Source organism: Rattus rattus, chromosome 6 (assembly GCF_011064425.1).
Source record: "Rattus rattus isolate New Zealand chromosome 6, Rrattus_CSIRO_v1, whole genome shotgun sequence".
Classification (NCBI taxonomy): Eukaryota; Metazoa; Chordata; class Mammalia; order Rodentia; family Muridae; genus Rattus; species Rattus rattus.
Window position 1 is genome coordinate 4,720,907 of NC_046159.1, and position 20,724 is coordinate 4,741,630.

The 20,724-nt window shown below is 47.1% G+C and overlaps 1 protein-coding gene across 2 annotated transcripts in view; it reads left to right on the forward strand.

Annotated features, from left to right (window-relative positions):
* The window catches only part of Mrps35 (mitochondrial ribosomal protein S35), a 29,320-nt gene extending 12,133 nt beyond the window's left edge, over nucleotides 1-17,187 (forward strand). The window contains exons 5-8 of one of the 2 annotated variants that reach the window (XM_032905422.1): nucleotides 1,829-1,968; nucleotides 6,304-6,413; nucleotides 7,843-7,912; nucleotides 16,841-17,187. In XM_032905422.1, the coding sequence (XP_032761313.1) occupies nucleotides 1,829-1,968; nucleotides 6,304-6,413; nucleotides 7,843-7,912; nucleotides 16,841-17,110 (590 nt within the window). In that variant the 3' untranslated portion in view covers nucleotides 17,111-17,187. The remainder of the gene's footprint in view (nucleotides 1-1,828; nucleotides 1,969-6,303; nucleotides 6,414-7,842; nucleotides 7,913-16,840) is intronic. The other variant, XM_032905423.1, reaches the window with a different exon arrangement.
* Nucleotides 17,188-20,724: the final 3,537 nt, after the last annotated feature.

The following is a 20,724-nucleotide window of genomic DNA, read 5'->3' on the forward strand; positions in this document are numbered from 1 at the left end:
TGTATAGCACATCCAGGAGGACAGTACTGTTTCCTACAGAGCATACATGAGCATTTGCCTGTTTTCTTAATTACACTTCTGCCATCCCTGGATTGGAATCGTATCTTCCAAAAGACTCAGGGTTTTCAACATTTCTTCCAGTCTTTGTTCAAAGTAGGTCACTTCAGATTGTATATCTAACTTGCAAATGGAAAATGTGAAATGCAGGAAAGTTCAGTAATTTACCAAAGCTTGAATAATTTGTGGAGAAGTTAAATAAAAGCCAAGGTTCTTCAGAGTCTGCCCGATGCTGTGCCTATCAGATGAGGAGACGCTAATGGGGTCTGTTATGTGCTTTCCAGTTGGCTGAGCTTCTCAGACACATAATTTAGGTAATTTAACGTAAAATCTGTAATTATCATCTGGTGATTGAAATGACTTATTTGCAGTTTAAAAGAGAAAAAAATATCCTGTGCAAAAGCAAAAGCCCTTGTACTTCTTCCTGACTGCGCCCATGTTAGAGTAGCATGTGCTTGAGTCCATGACAGGTGATGGATGGCTGTCCTTCTCTTTCTCAGGCCACAGTGTTCTCCATTCAGTGATGCCTCACTTCTCTCAAAACAGGTCTTAGGGGTTGGTTGTTTTGTTTGAGACAGGGTCTTGTAGGGTAGCTCAGGCTGGCTGGTACTTTCTACGTAGCCCAGGGTGGCCTGAATTCATGGCCCCTGCTGCCTCCATACAAGTCAATGATGTCGGAGAACCTTTGTAACTCAGGGACATTTTATTGACCCCGATCAAGCCTAAAGGAAGAAGTTGGGAAATTATTAACTTGGAGAAATGTCACAGAGGAAGGACCCCTCAGTGTCTCCTAGGTTATCTGTCCACCGTGATGCCAGCCTCCCTCTCAGTGTGCCTTGTAGGAGGAAGCCTGGGTGTCTGAGGTCTAACGTTATAACCCAAGGAACCAATAACTTGGAGTTGTTCTTAGAGTGAGACTCTTTAGGGAATCAGAAGAGACCACCATGAAAGAGGCCTTCCTCCTCAGCTCAAATCCCTTTCTGTCCTGACCTGAGAAGGTAAGGCATGTGAAATCACACACTAATTACTGGGAGCTGGCAGTTACCCCCATCAACAAGTGGGAACTGAGTTTATACCTCTGCTCCCTTGGGATCAGAGAGCCCTGTCCACAGTGCTGGGGAAAGTGTTCTAGTCTCAGGCCCCGGCCTACCTTCTTCCTGGGCTGTGCTGCTTGGAGATGAGGTCAGTCTGTTTCCCATTGCCCCGCTGGCTCCTCAGGGTTATGCGGAAGAGCAGGAGGTAGTGTTGGGACCGACTGAGGATGACGAAGGTCAGGCAGGTCAGTTTCCGGAAGGCTGTCGACAGGACTTGAGCTCCTTCAGAGATTTCAGCTCCTTTCAGCTGATCTTGTGTAGTGATGTTGATTTGTGAATGAATCAGGATTACTTCTTGCTCTGGGCACCAAGCTGTGAGCCTTTTGTTGGGAAGTGGGAGTTAAATCAGCTATTTACAGAGCCAGACTTATCCATCAAGGCTGTGTACTTAATTTCAGTGCTGGGGACTGGGCCATGGCATGGTAAGGCCCTCGCCCCCAGCTCTACCCCAGCCCCTGTCATCTCTGCTCCCCGCCAAACATAACTTCCTTGGGTCATTCTTTTAATCAAACGTTATGACTACGATGGACACAGAAGAACGGGGTGAGGATGGGCAGCATGGGTGTTATGCAGAGGGGAGCCAGGGCCTCCAGAGTGCTTGGATGGAACCTGTCTGCTAGCCACTTTCCGGAGGGAATCCCTTGCGAGCTGTAAGTGACATAACTTTGTGTTCTCAGATTTCTGCACTGAGTGGCCAGCTGCACTCGACAGTGATGAGAAATGTGAGAAGCATTTTCCACTTGAGATTGACACAGCGGATTATGTGTCGTCAGGACCGTCCATTCGAAACCCCAGAGCGCGAGCGGTAACTTTAAGGGTAAGCTTTTTAAACACCGGGTCCTTAGGTACAGTTTAAGTACGTTCGTCCTGCTGCTTGTGCAGCCTCCTGTGTTTAGTGGGAATGCCATCGTATTCTGTGTGCTTGTGATCGATTGCTGTTTGTAATAGGAGTAAGCATCTCTAGCAGTTACTAAACACTCGTTGGTTTTGTTTTGTGGGGTTGGCTCTCTCCTTCCACCTTTACATGAATTCTAGGGATTAAACTGAAACGGTGTGGTGAAGGTGACCAATAGTGTAGTCATGGCTTTTCTTATTGTGGAGACCAAGTCCCTAACAGAAGCAGCTGAGGGCAGATGTCTCTTCCCTGGCAGTTTCATGGTAGGGAAAGCATGGTGGCAGGAGAGCCCCTATCCAAGATGGCAAGAGCGTGGGGGCAGCTTGCTCACATCTCTGGATCTGCAAGCAGAGAACTTGGCCTGGAAATGGAGCCAGGCCATAACCTTAGAGGCCCTCCCTCCTTCCTGCACCCCAACTCCAGCCAGACCCCACTTTCCAAAGGTTCTGTAATGTCCCAAAACAGCGTCACCACCTAGGGACAAAGTGCTCAAACACATGAGCTTGTGGAGACATTGAACCAAACCTCAGCAGTACCATTCAGAGGGATCACATTGTGTGGCATGTGTACATGTATGTATACTTGATTCTCTGTATATGTGGTGTGTGCATATGTATACGCTTTCTGTGTGTGTGTGTGTGTGTGTGTGTGTGTGTGTGTGTATGCATGCGTGTATATGGTGTTTGTGTGTTCATGGACTCCTGTTTATGAGAGTACAGTCTATGTAAGTATATCTGGAGACCCTACAATTGCATTGGGAATTATCCTGGATTATTCTCTCCCTTGTTCATAAGGCAGGGCCTTTCATTTGAACCCAGAGCTTGCCAGCCTAGCTGCCCAGCTTGCTCAAGGGATCCCTGTCTGCCTGCGCTGGAGTTACGGCAGTCCTCTGACATTTATGTGGGGGCTGGGATCTGAACACAGCCACCTCCTTAGCCTCCTCACAGATTATAATTCTAAAGGGTGAAATATGTATTACATTTTTCTCAATAGTCAAAAAGTAGTTAAGAATTAAAGACACTTTCTGCTTGTCTAGAACTTTACTTTTAAAAGTGCTTTCTTCTGTTAATCTTGTGCATTTCTGCAAAAATCCTGTGAATTAAGTTATCCTGAGAGCTGCGTCCTACCAGGAGGTAAAGCGATTTAAGGTTACAGAGCAAGTGGCAAACCTAGAAGCCTTGTTCAGCTCTTTGTGAGGTAGCAGAGTTCTGTCACATTTTGTGTGCGTTTGGGGACACATTTACACGCTCGACCGCCCCTCAGTGTTGTGTAGTTCTTGTTAGTATTTCATTTCACCACAGTCTCCTGTGTGAACGTGAGTCTTGGAAGAAAGGCTGAGACGGCACTTGGCCTTGAGGTCAGCTGTTTGTTGGTCCAGCTTAAGGATGAGGAGTTTGTAGCCTTTGTGGGCTGGCAGGCGGCGTGAGAGTGCCATGCAGACCCTGAGGAGCTGCACAGTGTCTGGTAAAGCCTCTTATGTAAGGTGTTAATGTGAGTACGAGTTTTAGGACAGCTGTTGAATACTAATCACTGGTGCCACTTTTTGAACATTGGCATAAAAGATGGAATTTAAAATGTCACTGCTTAACGTTAGGGTTTCATAGATGTTTAAACAAGAAAAATTACTATATCCTTATCACCCTGGTATAAAAGGTACTCATTTTTCTATGTGTTGTCACTACACATAGACACATGTGCATACATTTGCATTGTTATAAAGTAGTACACTTTGCTATTTTCATAAACTATTTCTCCATGTCATCATCAACCAGACTCACCATAGAATGGTCAGACTCACCATAGAATGGGTTGCTTATCTATAAGTTCATGCCCTGCATGTTGAAGCAGACTGCCCAGAAGACAGGAGATTCTCATTGCCTGCAGATTACAAGTGTGATACTGAATTATTTTCTGAGATAGTCTTACTGTGTAACCCCAGCTGTCCTTGAATTTGGGGTCCTCCTAAATGCTAGACCTCCTAAATAGGGTGATAGGCACAACCCCATTCCTTTCTTTTTAAACTTTGTATATTAACTTATTAAATACTTACTGAGTTTTTTCAAGTCCTACACACTTGCCAAGAACAAAATAGACATTACACCCTCAGAGGTTTGTAATTCAGTGAGGATGAGGAACTACGTGAGTGAAGGGAGCCGTTGTGCGGTGGTGTCTTGAGTGAGGGGCAGGGTTATTGAAGTAAGAGACAAGGACCAGCAGAATCCTAGACTCCCGTTTAGCCTTTTCCAGAGAGTGAATCTATGCTTGCTGTACTATGGTTATGACTCCGCCTGCCCCCGAAGGCTTGTGTTTTGGGGACTTGGTACTCTGTGTGGTAATGATGATCTGGGGTCTGTGAGAGTTCTTCAGTTGTGCAGTACCCACTGCATCTTAAAATCCCAAAGTGCTCTGAGAAATACACTGTAAAAATCCAATTTAGCGATGGGCTTGGTGGCACAGGCCTGTCTGGTCCTAGTATCCAGGAGGCCGGGGTGTGAGCATCTTAAGTGTGAGGTGATTCTGGGCTGCCTGACAAGTACCATGCTCTGAGGCCGTCTCACAACAAGAAAGGACCTGACTGAACTTGGCATATCTTAGATATATCTAGTAGAAGTAAAAATAGCCTTTACCTCTTTGCAGTGCTGGGGATTGTACCCAAGGTCCTGCACATGAGCTAAATAAACACTGCACCACTGAGCTGCAGAATCACCCTTTAGAGAAAAGATTCTGAACTTGGAATGTAGCTAAGTGGCAGAGAGAATATAGCTAGTGTAGTTTAAACCCAGTGTGGGTGAAAGGGAGTGAGGGGAGAATGATGGCTTTTTTCTAGGTTCCACGTCCTTTAAAAAGTTGTGTTCGTGTGTGTGTGTGTGTGTGTGTGTGTGTGTGTGTGTGTGTGTGTGTGTGTGTGTATACACATATGCCCATGTGAGGTTTGTTGATTGAGCTCTGGTCCCCCGGCTTGGTGGCCAGTACTTTGAGTAACTTAAACATTTTGCCAGCCTGCAGCCTGTGGGGCTAATGTCAGCTTCTGAGGGATGCCAGGCTGAGTGACTGCAGCTGTTCCTCCCTGCGGATGTTCAGCCTCTAGAGCTTACACTGGTTAGGGTGCCTCTTACAACCCCGAACAGTTACACTGGTGTGCTGGCCTGGTCTCACAGTTAGAGTGGTGTGCTGGCCTGGTCTCACAGTTAGAGTGGTGTGCTGGCCTGGTCTCACAGTTAGAGTGATGTGCTGGCCTGGTCTCACAGTTAGAGTGGCTGGCCTGTCTCACTAGTGGTGCCTGCTAGCCTGGTCTCACAGTTAGAGTGGTGTGCTGGCCTGGTCTCACAGTTAGAGTGGTGTGCTAGCCTGGTCTGATGTGCTGGCCTGGTCTCACAGTTAGAGTGGTGTGCTAGCCTGGTCTCACAGTTAGAGTGGTGTGCTAGCCTGGTCTCACAGTTAGAGTGGTGTGCTAGCCTGGTCTCACAGTTACAGTGGTGTGCTGGCCTGGTCTCACAGTTAGAGTGGTGTGCTAGCCTGGTCTCACAGTTAGAGTGGTGTGCTGGCCTGGTCTCACAGTTAGAGTGGTGTGCTGGCCTGGTCTCACAGTTACAGTGGTGTGCTGGCCTGGTCTCACAGTTACAGTGGTGTGCTAGCCTGGTCTCACAGTTAGAGTGGTGTGCTGGCCTGGTCTCACAGTTAGAGTGGTGTGCTAGCCTGGTCTCACAGAGTGGTGTGCTGGCCTGGTCTCACAGTTACAGTGGTGTGCTGGCCTGGTCTCACAGTTACAGTGGTGTGCTGGCCTGGTCTCACAGTTAGAGTGGTGTGCTAGTGGTCTCACAGTTAGAGTGGTGTGCTAGCCTGGTCTCACAGTTACAGTGGTGTGCTAGCCTGGTCTCACAGTTAGAGTGGTGTGCTAGCCTGGTCTCACAGTTACAGTGGTGTGCTGGCCTGGTCTCATGGTGGAGTGGTTGGGAGTGCGTGGTCTGTTACTCTTGCTTCTGTTGCCCAGCTATACCGACAGTGAGTGGGTCTGTCCTCAGTGCTTGTCAGCAGCTTGCTGTGGGTCTGCAGGGACCGTGCTGCGCTAGCCAGCACTCTGAAAGCATCTGAACTCTTTTCGCTTTACTTTCCAAGAGTGAGATTGGGTGACTGCTAACTCTATATGGAGAAGTTTGGGAAGCTTTGTCTTTGGGATTTGATTTGAATAACAGTGATACTTTTCTTCATGAAGCAAATTATATGATTTTTTACATAATTTTTCTCATATTTTTTAAGGTTAAACTTTCCAGTTTGAATTTAGACAATCATGCAAAGAAAAAACTTATTAAACTTGTAGGCGAGCGGTACTGCAAGACTACTGATGTGCTCACTATCAAGACAGACAGGTGGGTGCCGCCGAGCAGGCTACTCTTCTTCAATATGTGTGTGCCTACATGTGGGTGCTTCTCTGTGTATGTGTGCTTCTCTGTGTGTGTGTGCTTCTGTGTGTGTGTGCCTACATATGTGTGTGTGTGTATAAATATGTGCTTCTGGGTGTGCCTGCATGTGTGTGCTTCTCTGTGTGTGTATGCTTCTGTGTGTGTGTGCTTCTCTGTGTGTGTATGCTTCTGTGTGTGTGTGCCTACATGTGTGTGCTTCTCTGTGTGTGTGTGCTTCTGTGTGTGTGTGCCTACGTGTGTGTGTGTGTTTCTGTGTGTGCCTACATGTGTCCTACATGTGTGTGCCTCTGTGTGTGCCTACATGTGTGTGCTTCTGTGCATGTGTGTGTGTGTGTGTGTGTGCATGCACATGCCTCTCTGTGTGTGCCTCTGTGTGAGCTTCTGTGCTTTTGTGTGTGTGTTTGTGTGTGTGTATGTGTGCGTGTGTGCTCGTGTGTGCGCTCACCATCTGATAATGCTGCTTTTTCTGTAGATGTACCTGTCATTTATCTGGTTATATAGTTTATGCTAGGAACTACTTAAAGGACTTTTCATTTTATATTTAAAGAGATTTGAGGCAGTTGTTACTTTTTTCTATTTTATTTTATTACCCCAAAAGTACCACATGCCATTCTTAGGACGTTTTACTGAGTATCTGGATGTCACTTCAATTTGGAAATAGCCACAGTGGACATTCAGTGCAGCTCATTTTGGAAGAATCAACATCTGCTTTTTAGAGAAAATATTTATTTCTATTTTATGTGTATGAGTGTTTTGCCTGCATGTATGCATGTGTACCCTGTGCATGCAGCACCCTTGGAGGTCAGAAGAGGAATCAGATCCCCTGGAATAAAGTTACTGATGGCTTTGTGAACTGCCATGTGGGTGCTGGGCCCGAACCCAGGTCCTGTGCATGAGCCACCAGCTCTTACCTGCCGAGCCTCCCTCCAGCCTCACTTGTCCCACTTTTAAATGGACTCTTAGATATGTTTGTGCCGTTCTCTTGATCATAAGCACTGAGATGGTAGAAAGCTTGGCTTGGACATCATCATGTTTAAAGTAGCTTAAGGATTAGTACACAAATAGCCTCATTAATGATTAGAGGAAAGAAAGAAATAATAGCAGTATTTAATATCCTGAATATTCCCACTTTCCATCTGTCTCTCTGCCCCTCCCCCTCTTTCTTTCTCTTCAAGACTGGGTTATATTATGTTGTCCTACTAGCCTGGAACTCACTATGTAGACCAGGATGGCCTCAAACTCACAGAGTTCAAGCTACCTCTGCGTCCCAGGTGTGCCACCAAGCCCGGAATATCCTGTGCACCACAGAACAGAGAATGCTACCTGTTCTCTTTAGAACGTCTTACAGACTTTGCCCTCTCCTTTCCTCCTGTAGATGCCCTTTGAAGCGGCAGAACTATGACTATGCAATGTATCTCCTTACAGTCCTGTACCATGAATCTTGGGTAAGTGTGTGTGGACGAGGCTGACTTTTCAGAGTGCTGTGCATGGCAAAGCCATGTGTGATGCACTGCAAGTGTGTATGAAATGTGTGTGAACACAGTGAGATAGTTCATTTGGTCTATCTCAGGACAGTGTTCCTGCCTCAGCCTCCTGAGTGCTGGCATTGGAGGCCGGTGCACCCGCCCCGCTCTTAGATACAGCAGTGGAAGCAACAGTGAGAAACCATCATGGTATTCATTCACAGAAAACGCGTGCTCTAATGGAATCATGCAGAGAGAGGCTGCTTCTCTGTGGGCATGGTTCTGTGTTGGACCCTTCGTGGGCATCTCCCTGTGTATTGTGACAGCCCCAGGGACTGATTGGGGAACACAAGCAGATGTTTCCAGACTGGCATTTTGCCTTTCCTAACAACGATCTGGTTTAATTCATGAGTGGCAAGTGAAAGGCAAATAAATGCAGCTTTATTTCAAGATTAGTAAATAACAAACATAGTCTCCAGTCATTTTCTTCTGCAGGATTCTCATTGCTGCCATTCGTCTGTGTTTGTCTGTATCCTGACTTTGGAAATGGCATCTTGGTGGCAATTAGTCTCTTTCCTGTCAATTCATTGAGACCTGAACTGGGCTTGGGACAATTAAGTTTGCTTTGAACAAGAACATGCTTGAGTTAGTTACAGGTCCATAGCTACTGTCAAAGGAGTTAATAACAAGTAATAAAAGCCGGCCAGTTCAGAGTCTCTGATTTTGCCAGCTGCCCGGAACGTGAATACCCACAAAGGAAGTGGCCGGCACAGTACACTCAGGGAGAGTTGGCTCACCAGAGCCTTTCTGTGGTTCTGTGACATAGAATCCGGTAAGCCTTGTGTTCTGGATTCATGCAAAGACTTTCACCTTTCATACTAATCACCTTGATACCAGAGTCAGTCAGCCACACATAACTGTTGTAGACACTGGAGTTAAAGGGTCCTGTATTACACTTGGCTCTTGGCCTTTCCTGACCACGCCCACCAGTGAGGACGTGTGAGCTGCAGGTGAGCTGCAGAGCCTTGCAGGGCTGCTGGGGCAGTGCTGAACGCTATTGAATACAGTTCTTTTCCTTCACCAACTCGGAGTTTAAACTCAAAACCGGTGCTAGTCAGCGCCTGGTGTTTGACCCAGTGTTCAGAGCCCTGCCCCATCCACTGCCTTCTTCTCAGTAGTCTGGTCTCTGAACACTTAGTGCTCAGACATGAATGTCCCCTGGCTTTTTAGCATTTCTATGGAGTTTACTTCTGGAAAAGTGTTCATCTAGACCTCCATGTAAGGTTGTTTTTGTGTAGTAGTCAAAACAAGTTAACTGCAGCCATGTCAGTCATTCCACAAAGCACGGCTGGACGGGAGGCCAGTGCTTCCAAGAACATTCTTTGAGTGCTGAGAGTAATAAGAGACAAATCTGTGCTAGCGTCCTCAGACTTGTTAAACTCCGGGTTAGTGTTTCAGCTTGTGTTTTATGAATCAGCCTTCAGCCTGTGCAGCCATGCAGACCTGGTGTCTAACTGCTGTGAACAGAAACCATGACCAAGGCAACTCTTATAAGGATGACATTTAATTGGGGCTGGCTTACAGGTTCAGAGGTTCAGTCCAGTGTCATCAGGGCAGGAGCATGGCAGCATCCAGGCGCACATGAGGCTGGAGGAGCTGAGAGTTCTACATCTTGTTCTGAAGGCAACTAGGAGAAGACTGGCTTCCAGGCAGCTAGGATGAGGGTCTTAAAGCCCACACCACAATGACACACCCACTCCAACAGGGCCACACCTAATAGTGCCACTCCCTAGGTCAAGGATATACAAACCGTCATACCTGGGTACTGTGACTTTCTACACTGGTCATTGTTTTAATCACCGAAAGCCATATGTAAACCGTCTAGGCTAACACTAGGTTTTCTAAGATTTTGGGTGGAACAGAGAATTTTTTTTTAAATCTATCAAATAATGGGCTTTCTGTAATTGTCCATTATTTTTGTTAAAAATACTAAAGTGAGATTTTTTTTCTTAGAATTTCAAGTACTTTTATTACATATTCCTGTACACAGCCTACACATTTAATTTGACAAAGTTCTGAGCCCTGAAGTCAGGCCTAAAGCATGCAACCTGACTGCCAAAAACACTCCTGGCTTTGAAAATACGTCATCTCTCAGTCGGTATCTGTGGGGTGTTGGGGAGTCAGCCCAGACGCTTCTGTTTGCTGAACTACAACCCCAACTCTGTATTAGGTTAGATCACGTGATACTTACCAAGAGCGTTCACGTTAAAGGGGATCCTACCGTAAATACTCTGATAAAAGTGAAGAGGCACGCAAGCCAGAGGGCACCTGCTGAACGTGCAGGCCTGGCCATCTCTGTACCCGTCACTCGGGTTCAAGGCTGGAGACTCTCCCCGCAGACCTACGGATCACTTTAGCTCTGGCATAACCTTGACTTGGACTGGGTGTCCAATGAGAAGTTAATTCTGTGGCAAAAGCACTAGCCAACTGGGTGCTTTCATGGTTTCTGTTGAACATCTGTTCTTCCGGTGCCTTCCATTTTCCCTCCTGCCCAGAGCAGAGCCAGGTCTAATGCTGGACCTGCCCAGCCCAGGGCTTCCGAGTGCTCAGCTGTGACTTCCTCCCCTTGGCGTGAGGCTCACCGTCAACATCTTCCTAATCGGAAATCGTCTCACCATCCAGTTCCTCTCCCTCTCCCCTCCCTCTCACCATCAACCCCACCTTTCCCAATGAGACTTTTGGGCTAACAAATAACAAAGAAAGTAAGCCAGGAAGTGGCAAGGGAACAATTCCAGGCTTTGAATACTTCAGCACGCACACACGCGCACACACACACACACACACACACACACACACACACACGCACACACGCACGCACACACGCGCGTGAACACACACACACACACACACACATATATATACACGTTTTAAAGGCATAAAGCATTTAGTGCTGGGTCACCCTTTCTATGTTGTTGCTGACCCTGAAGATTGGTAAGAAAAGGCTGATTTACTTCAACTTTTATTTTTTATGCTGAATTTTGACCTGGGGTGGGGGTGCCCAAGGTCATAAGAGATTATCAGCAGAGGAACTCAGCCCTGAACTGCATCTACAGTTGGTCTGTCACCACAGCGTGGTCCTGAATTTTGTTGAGCTTTGACTTCCGGAAGATTCAATAATCAGAGCTGAAAAGCCCAACTTGTGCTGCTATTTATCTCCTTGCGTTAGGAACTGAGTAGTGGAGGAGTCACCTAAGTCCCTGACTCACTGCAGGCCACGGTGGTGTCAGCCTCACTGTGGAATCCCGCAGCTTCTCAATCTGTAGGGTAATTTAGAGGCTCTGCAGCACCTCTGACTATTCATTATCTTATAATTGTTAATAAGGGAACTAATTAGAAGCCTTTCTAAAACGACAGCTTTTATGCTGACTAGAGTCAGGACTGAGTATGGCTAGAAGTGTGGGCAGGAGGATGGAGATGTTTGTCAGGGAGGAGTTTGGACATGAGTAGAAGCAGCAGCGCTGCCTCCAGGAAGACCTTTCCTCCGCCACTCTCTGAGCTCTGCTTCTCTTTCCCTCCACGGCTAAAATAAAACACCTGAGAGTTAATCCATTCTCTTCTCCCTAAGTCTAGTACATTACCAAGTCTTCCCTGAATCTGCTGCACTGTTTCCCTCTTTATTTCTGCTGCTCCAGCCCATGTAGATCTTCCTTGGTCCTTCCCTTGAGTCACTGTGGTAGCCTCCTGGCTGGTCTCATCACTGGGCTTCCCATGGCTCTCCCAAGTCTGGCTCTGGAGTGTAACCTTTATGGCACTGCCCTCCCCATGCACCATGGCTTTGCAGACGTCCTTCCCTGTTGGCCTGCCTTTCAGATGTGTGTGAGGGACACCACTCCTGGATGCCTCCTGACATCCTCCTTCCTTCCTCCCTCGGGTGACATTGTTACAATCATGATCAGTGCCTGTGCACACATCTGCCTCACCGTGGGCAAGGACAGAGCCTCACTCCTCTCTGTTAACCCCAGCATCTGTACAGTATCTGGCACAAACACTCAGTGAATCACTTTTAAAACTGGTCCAAATCGAGTTGAACTCCTGGACATATGCAGTTAAAATTTAGCCTTGGCAGTTAACATAATTGGCAGGATTTTTTTTTTTTATTTTATTAAGACTTTTTTTTCCAAATAAACTGTTTATGTCTATATGAATTACATGTTTGTTCTGTGTGTGTTTGGGAGAAGAGACACACATGTCATAGTGCCCTGTGGAAATCAAAGGGCACCTGTGGGAGTCGGGTTTATCCTTCAGAATGGGTCCCAGGGATCAAACTCGGGCCACCAGGCTTGGCTTGGCACCAAGTGCCTTCTCCTACTGAGCCAGCCTAGGTTGTTTTTTTAATGGTTAAACTGTTTTCCTGCATGTAGGACAACAGTGTCCTTGTAATCATAAATAGTGGAATATTACTATGATTCATAGACACAGAGTTGTAAACACAGCGAGTGGTAGGAGGTGTCAGATCTGTGTGTAGGACACAGTTGCTTCTGTTCTGCAGTGTGCTGACGTCACGTTAACTAGATCCATGCTCTCTAATTAAATCTGTGCTTACAAAGGAGAGAGATACTAGGCGATCCTTTTGCTCCGAGAGTCTCTTTCCAGGTCTCTGTTCCTTAGAACATGTTGTTCTACCACCAAAGCCCATTGCGGTTTGGGGCCAATTATTTAATTGCTCCGGGCTTGAGTTTCCTGGTCTGTAAAACAGATAATAGCTGTAACTCACAGGGCTGTGTGAGAGGCCGGAACTTAAAATAGCGCCTGGTATGGAGAGTCTCTCGGCAGCCCTTTGACTATGTCTGTGCCGTGTGGCCCTCCCCAACCCTGCTCTCTCCCTCGACTGCCGAGCTCTGCTATGTTGGGACCTTTAGGAGTCCATTCTCCACTGGGATCCAGTCTTCTGCAGCCTCAGGCCTCCTGCTGAGCTGAGAACACAGGAGAACACAGTGCCTGGCACAGCAGCTGATTCATAAAATGTATTGAATGAATGAATAAATGGATGATGGAGCCACCTGGGGAGGGGAACAGGATCAGGTGGGGTGGGAAATTGATACTTCTGAGGTTGTGGTCAGTCAGGGAGAAGGAGGCACACGCTCGGGTGTGTGTGTGTGTGTGTGTGTGTGTGTGTATATGTATGTATGTGCGTCTGTGTGTGTGGGTGTATGTCTGTCTATACGTCTGTATATATGTGACTGTACATGAGTGCAGATGCCCATAGAGACCATGAGAAGGGAATTGGATCCCCTGGAGTGGTTTTTGAGCTAGTCAGCGTAAGGTTGAGAATTGAGCTCAGGTCCTCTGAAGCAGCAGCTCTTTTAACCCTGAACCATTGCTCAGCTGATTCTCTCCCTCTCTTCCTGGTAACTCTTCTGTGAGACTGTGTATGGAGGATAGGCTGCTGCGGCAGTGTCAGAGGTCACCTCTGGAGGACCATCCTTTGATTCTCATGTGTACCTGTGTACATGTACAACCGTGAGTACACAGAGGCCAGAGGACATTGTCCGGTGTACAGTTGTCTAGTCCATCACTCTCTTTTGCTTCCTTGAAACATGGCTTTTCACTGAACAGGAAGTTTGCTGTTTGGACAGGCTGACTGGCCAAGGTGAGCTCTCGGATCTACCTCTGTCCCTCAATACTGGGGTTAAGGTTGAGTCGCCATGCCTGGCTTTTACGTGTGCTGGAATTTGAACTCAAGTTCTCATGCTTGCAAATATTCTTAGCTACTGAGCCACCTCCCAGCCCCTTGCCTTTTATTCTAATCCTCTATTTTTACCAAGCCATCAGAGGAACAGTGAACAAAGACATTAAAGTTAAATAAAAGTGTTTAAAAGTCCTAATTTTATAACATAGTTAAGTTATATAAATAAAAACCTCACTTCAAAATCGTTCCTTTGGAAAGGCGCTTGCTTACTTGTAGGCAGTGTGAAGGATGGGGCTCGCTGTGTGTCTGCTTCCAGCTCAGCCACTTGCACTAGGAGGGTTGTTGCCCAGCTTTGTCCTTTTCCTCTTTCCCTTCTCTTGCCTGTTCTTCAAGGTGTTGAAAGTTACTGAGGTCCATGGCGGCTCCAAGCAGGCAAGATGTAGGTGAGAGTGCCAGGGGCACTGTGTAGGTAGAAGCAAAGCCTGCAGTCGTGCAGCTGGAGCCCTTGTCCTGTTCCCTGGAGCTGCATTCCAGGCACCCATGAGCTCCCTGGTGTGGGTGCCGAGACCTAGAAGAGCCGTGTCAGCTCTTAACCACTGAGCCATCTCTCCAGCCCTCATGCTTTTGAGACGTGAACTGTCTGTGAGCCCAGGCCTGCCTTGGTCTTGGCCTTCCACTCACAGTCCACGGATTTCGGAGCAGGTGAGATTACAGGCTTGTACTGCACTACTGTACACCCCTCAGGTTGGGTGTCCCATAAGCCCATAGCAGCTCTATTTGATGGTATCTGTCAGAAGCGATTTCCTTTCTCCCCTGGTGGGGCAGCATCTTGGGCTTGTCATATCCATCATGGTCGAGTTAGTCTTTGCTGGACTGTAGTTTTCATGATTTAGTTTACCTCTGTTTGTCTCTTTTCCTCATCATAGCGTTTCTGGTTTGGGTGACTTGCCAAGGACCAGCCTTGGCTTGGAGAGGAGTTCTGAGAGAAGGGAGTCTGAGAGCAGCAAAAACAAACAACTCAAAGTTAAATCGTGGGTCTAGGCTGGCAGCCTAGGTTCTGCTCTAGACAGCTTTCCAGACTGCTCTCATTCTGTTGTGTTTTCTCTGGAGATCTCCAGACAGTTCTCCTCTATTATAGAGACAGTTCTCCAAGCAGTTCTTCCTTGCTAGTCTAAAAACTTCTCTGGATAGCTCATCTCTTGCCAGTCATAAGCCTTGTCTTTATTGTACACATCAATCCAGCCATTTACTTCAGGTTCCCTTTGATTATCCTATGAATCAGCGTCTCATGACCTTAGCCCTTTGGTTCTTAGGAGACAGCAAGCACGTTTTTCAGAGATCTGCCTGCCTCTGTTAAGCACAGACAATAAACTAGCCGAGTGGAACTCCACCCTGAAGTTACCATTTCTACCACACCTGGGCCTAAACTGGCTCTGTCCCTGGCAGACCCTGAACTCAGGAGTCTGTCTGCATTTGTATCTGACAGGCTGCTCATGGAGCAGCTGCCTCTGTTTCTTTAGATCTAGGAAACCCCGTATACAATTCATACCGCATCCTTATATTTTTGTGTAGTTGAGAAATTATGTGTTTTCGAACTCATGTTTTTAGAGTTTCTTTCCACAGCCTTAAGGGTTGTCCTGAGGGTCCCAGCACTTGCCATTTTTTTGCTGAGACAGCCACACCTTTGCTTCCCAGCCTCATGCTGTCTCTGATTATCATGGAGTTATTATTAATAGGAAGACATTCCTCAAAGGAAGAATGTTAAATATGTACGACATTATAAAAGCAAACCTTACCCCACAGCAGCCATTGACACGTGAAGGCCCATGCATGCCCTTTTGACCCAGTCCCAGGGGTGGGAGCCATGTCATCCCACCCCCACCAAGGCTACGTTGGGAAGGTGGCTGCTGGCTCCCTCAGAAGTTTGGGGTTCAGTTGGTAATGTGGCGTCCCTTTCAGCTCCACAATCCAGCAGGCCTGGAGAAGGTGCTTTAGTCTCCTCGGCCCTGTGAGATTATGGGAAATGTCACTGTGCTTGTTAGAAGCCCTGGTCCCTTTGAGTAAGCAGATTCCACTCTCGATAATGTACGCCATCAGAAAATGTTCTAGGAAGAAGGTGGTGAGCAATTTTTAGAGGGCCCTTTCCAACCAGGAGTTCGCAGTCATGTCCTCACGGGTTCTGTAACCTGCATCCTGCCTACTGCGGTGGGCACTGGCTGTGACCCTGCTTCATCTCGTTTTAGCAATCGTAGCTAGGTGGGATAGCACACTCTTCTACCCCAGCCTCTGGGCACCAGGGACAGGTTCGCAAGTTCAAGGCCAGAGAGAAAGACTAAGGAAGGAAGAGACGATGAGATTTGCTTCTTTTTAAAAAGGCAGGGAGGAGCTTTTGTAAGGATTCTGTATTTGTGCTTCTTAAATAAAGAACATTCTAAAGTGATGTAATTCATAAAAAAAAATAGTATTGCCTTTGTATCCTCTTGTATCCAGAGTCTAGACAGAAGAGCTCCTGTTTTTAGACCAGGCCTCACTGTGTAGCCTTGGCTGACCTGTGTCACCTCCGGAGTGGGCATTAAAGCTGTGCACACCACCCCTGAGCTGCAGAAACTTCTCCGCGCCGTTTGTAAGCAGCCTTTCCAGTTGGCTTGGTTTGCGCTGCGGGATACATCAGGCAGCACACCACCAGCACTAATAAACCCTTCCTGTCACAAGAACAGGAAGTAAGCATAACAGCAAAACAGCCATGACCAACAACTACATGTGTGTCCAGATGCACCACTCCAACATTAAAGCAGATAACAGTGAGTGGCATCGAACACCTGTAATCCCAATCCCTGGGAGGCGGAAGACAGCAGGATGGTCAGAAGTTCAAGGCCATCTGCCGCTCTGTAGGGAGTCCGAGGCCAGATGGCAGGATAGCACCTTGTCTAGTGTTACGATGTCATTGTGTTATGGTTGAGTCCTGCAGGCCTGTCCCTCTGTGCTCCAGCTCTGGTAGCTTACAGAATAGCTACCTGCAGGAGAGTTTCTGTCTGTTGAGTGAAGTTTGTGAGGCAGAGCAACCCTTCTTGAGGCCTTGGGTGCCACGCAGGCTTTAAGTGTACAATGGAGACTGGAACCTTGAACATATTGTACCCTTCTCTTTCCCAAAATCAACAAGCAAAGAAAATTTGTCTTTTGATAACATTTCCCAGAGTTCTGAACTTTTCTTTTTCTTTCAGAAAACTGAAGAATGGGAAAAAAATAAGACTGAGGAAGACATGGATGAGTATGTGTGGGCGAAGAGCTCCTCGGAGAACAGCGTCCTCCAGACCCTGCTGCAGATGAGAGCTGCCGAGAGCAGTGTGGCACCGAGCAGAGAAGAGCTGCTGGGGACTAAAGAGGTCGAAGATTACCAGAAGTGTGTCGTTCGTCTCAAGAATGAGGGGGAGAACGAGGCAAGCCTCGCTCAGTACAAAGAGTCTGTGAAGAGACTGTTAAATTTGGCCTGAAGTCTGCACTAGAAACCTCTGTATTAATTTTATAATGTATTTAGTCACTGGTTTGATATAAATGGGAGAATACTTAAGAATACTGTCTTATACAAAACACCAATGGCTTATGCTCTAAGATCAAGAATCGACAAATGGGATCTCATAAAACTACAAAGCTTCTGTAAGGCAAAGGATACTGTGGCCAGGACAAACGGCAACCAACAGATTGGGAAAAAGATCTTTACCAATCCTACAGATAGAGGCCTTATATCCAAAATATACAAAGAACTCAAAAAGTTAGACCCCGCAGGGAGACAAATAACCCTATTAAAAATGGGATTCAGAGCCTAAACAAAGAATTCACAGCTGAGGAATGTTTAATGGCTGAGAAACACCTAAAGAAATGTTCAACATCTTTTAGTCATCAGGGAATGCAAATCAAAACAACCTGAGATTTTCACACCAGTGAGAATGGCTAAGATCAAAAACTCAGGTGACAGCAGATGCTGGCCGAGGATCGGAGAAGGAACACGCTCCTCCATTTGATGGGGTTGCAGACTGGGTACAACCATTCTGGAAATCAGTCTGGAGGTTTCTCAGAAAACTGGACATTGAACTGCCTGAGGATCCAGCTATGCCCTCTTCATTGATGCCCCAAAGACCAAAAAAAAAAGACACATGCTCCACTATGTTCATCGTAGCCTTATTTATAATAGCCAGAAGCTGAAAAGAACCCAGATGCCCTTCAACAGGAAGGGAAACAGAAAATGTGGTACATCTACACAATGGAATATTACTCAGTTATCAAAAACAACGACTTTATGAAATTCGTAGGCAAATGGTTGGACCTGGAAAATATCATCCTTGAGCTAACCCAATCACAGAAAGACATATTTTGACCTTATTTTGAATTACCCATCAGAACAAATGAAACCTTGAATCCTTCCCCTTTAAAGGGGAATTTGGCAGAGATTAAAACACTAATTTTTTTGGCCACCCATTAGACAAGATGGATGAAGCAAAGAAGTGCAGACCGACAGGAGCAGGATATGTCCTCCACAGAATTTGGGTTTAGCAAAACCACTGAATTGACCTTTTGAATGAACTGAAACTTTTGAGTTACAACAATAAGGACTAAACCACTACTAAAGACCATACATGGACTGACCCTGACTCTGACCTCGTAGCCAGCAGCCTGCACCAAGCCCTGGAAAGTGCCCCTCTGTGGCCAGCCTTGAGGGGAACACCCCATAAGGAAGGGGGGGGAGGAGGCTGCGGGAAACTCTCCTGTGGACTGCATGTCCATTGGCTTGCTCTAGGCTCCTCATCCACATCCCTTAAGCATCACACAGTTCAATGGTGCTCTGTCTCTCACAGACCACTTGGTGAACTAGCAGCCCAGACTAACCCTCGGTGCCCCTCTGAATAAGGAACTCTCCTGTGGACTGCCAGGAAGGCTTGTTGCTCTCATCCCTTTGCAGCTGGCCTTTGCAGTAGCTGTCCTTTGCAGTTTCATAGCTTAGGTAGTGAGCCGCACAGCAGCACAGCACCAGTACTAATAAGACTTGGTTTCTGTTGTGAGAACAGAGAACACAGACAACCAACCAGTCCTGGAGGATGTAAAGCTGTCATGGCAAAAACTGCATCCAGATGTGCTGGCCACTTCCTGATTTAGGCTTGTGTGAGTAGAGGATTGGGGTTCCCCGTGGAAACAAGTGATTAGCTGCTCGACCCACCCACAGCTGCCTGTCTTGCAGTCTGAAGTTCTCTGCCTTCCTGTGGCCATTTGATATTGTGTAAGCTCTGATTAGCTAAACTCTGCCTCTAGAGCTCATTGTCCCAGGCCCAGCTGGCAGGAAGGATAGGTGGAGACCTGCCCACAGCCTTCTCTCTGTTCCTTCTGCCCTTACAGTCACAGCTCAGTAGAAAACATGGGCTAGGACAACAGATGGCTGCAGGTCAGGGTGGGGCGAGGTGCCTTGTAGGATGTGGGCTTAGACCCAGGCTCACCCTACTACTGAGCAGCATCCCCCATCCCCAATCCAGTATTTTTAAGTCTATCCAGAAGTCATTGAACATTTGTAGAAAATGAAACTAGGCTTTGGAATTAATAATGTTCAAGACAGATTATAAAAAACAAAAACAGAGCCTTGAGCGTTATAGGTGTGGGGGGGGGAGGGAGGGTTTGTTACATCGAAAGCATCTTTAAAGAAGTCTTCAGGGTGTTTCTGTCACACAGAAGCTGAGGGGAGGGGGATGAGTTTTATTTTTAACTACGTGTCTATATATGTGACTGCGTGCGTGCGTGCGTGCGTGCGTGCGTGCGTGCGTGCGTGTGTACACGTGTGTACCCGAGTGCGTGCACAAGTACCCAGCGAGCACAGAGACATCAGATCCCTGGACGTGGGTTCTAGCACTGAGTCCAAGTTCTCTGCAGCAGCAGTGTGTGCTTCACCACTGAGCCGTCTCTTTAGCCCCCTGACTTTTATTTACGGCGTGTCACCACTTTAATGACTCCTGTGGAGTGGCAGAAATCAGGTCAGATCAGGGCTAAAGGGAGTGAGGGCTGTAGGGCCGGGACAGACATCAGGGGTGGGGAGGTACAGGTCTACAGGGCTGTCTGGTAGTGCAGGACTGCTGAGAGCAGGGGCATCCTGGCCCTCAGCCTTTGTTGTTACAGGAGAATCTTTAAGGCAGGAGCTAACTTCAAAGGATCTGAAGACTTGACCTTGTCTGAAGAACCAGCACTGTGATCCAGGGTGGGGCCTGGGCCATAGAGCAGATGGCTGCAATTAGGTACCGACAGCCATACCTCTAGGAATACCTCGGATAACCAGGCGAGGTAGCCTGCACCTAAAATGCTAGCATGTGCAAAGTCAAGGCCAGTGTGGGATACGGGAGATCCTGTCTCAACCAAAAAATAAAGCAGCAAAAAGACCTCTTGGACGGACGTTGATGGACCATTCTATGCAGCTGTCACACAGTGGTCTTGGCAGTGTGCAGCCTGACTGCAGAGAGAGGGAGGCACTCTGAGGCTCAGCTCTGTCCTGGATCAAACGTGCATCTCTCCTGGGCCATGTCAACCAGCAGCCTTTCCCTCAAGGATACTGACTGAGCCTGAGTTCTGATGAGTTTCCCAACCTGGGAGTGGTCTTGCAAACATCAAAACCTACTGTGCCCTAACTGGCCAATTCAGTTTGGTCAGAGGACTCAGACCGTTGTCATTGTGGAGAACGGCAAGAGCTTACTTTGTCTCTGGCCTACTGTATCTGCTCCTTGACTCTCTGTGGTCAGCATGGCCTCTCAAGTTATCTAAAGGGCAAAAGGCCCAGCTGAAGGACAGTGGATGCTTTTGTTTCCTTATAAAGGTAAACAGGGCTTTCTCAAATTATAGTCATTTCTGCAAGATTTTTCAAGGAGTGAGTCAGTTTCCCAGAAGGAACGTCTCTTTGAACCTCTACTGTGTTGGAAAATCCCTGAGCAGTTCATACAAATTAAAACTAAATTTGGAGGTAGGCCTGCTCACACAAGCCTGAGGCTCAACACTTGGTAGATCAGAGTCTGGGCCGTCCTCTGCTACATAACTAGACCCTCTCAAAACGGCATAAATGTAAACAACTTTCGAAAGACTT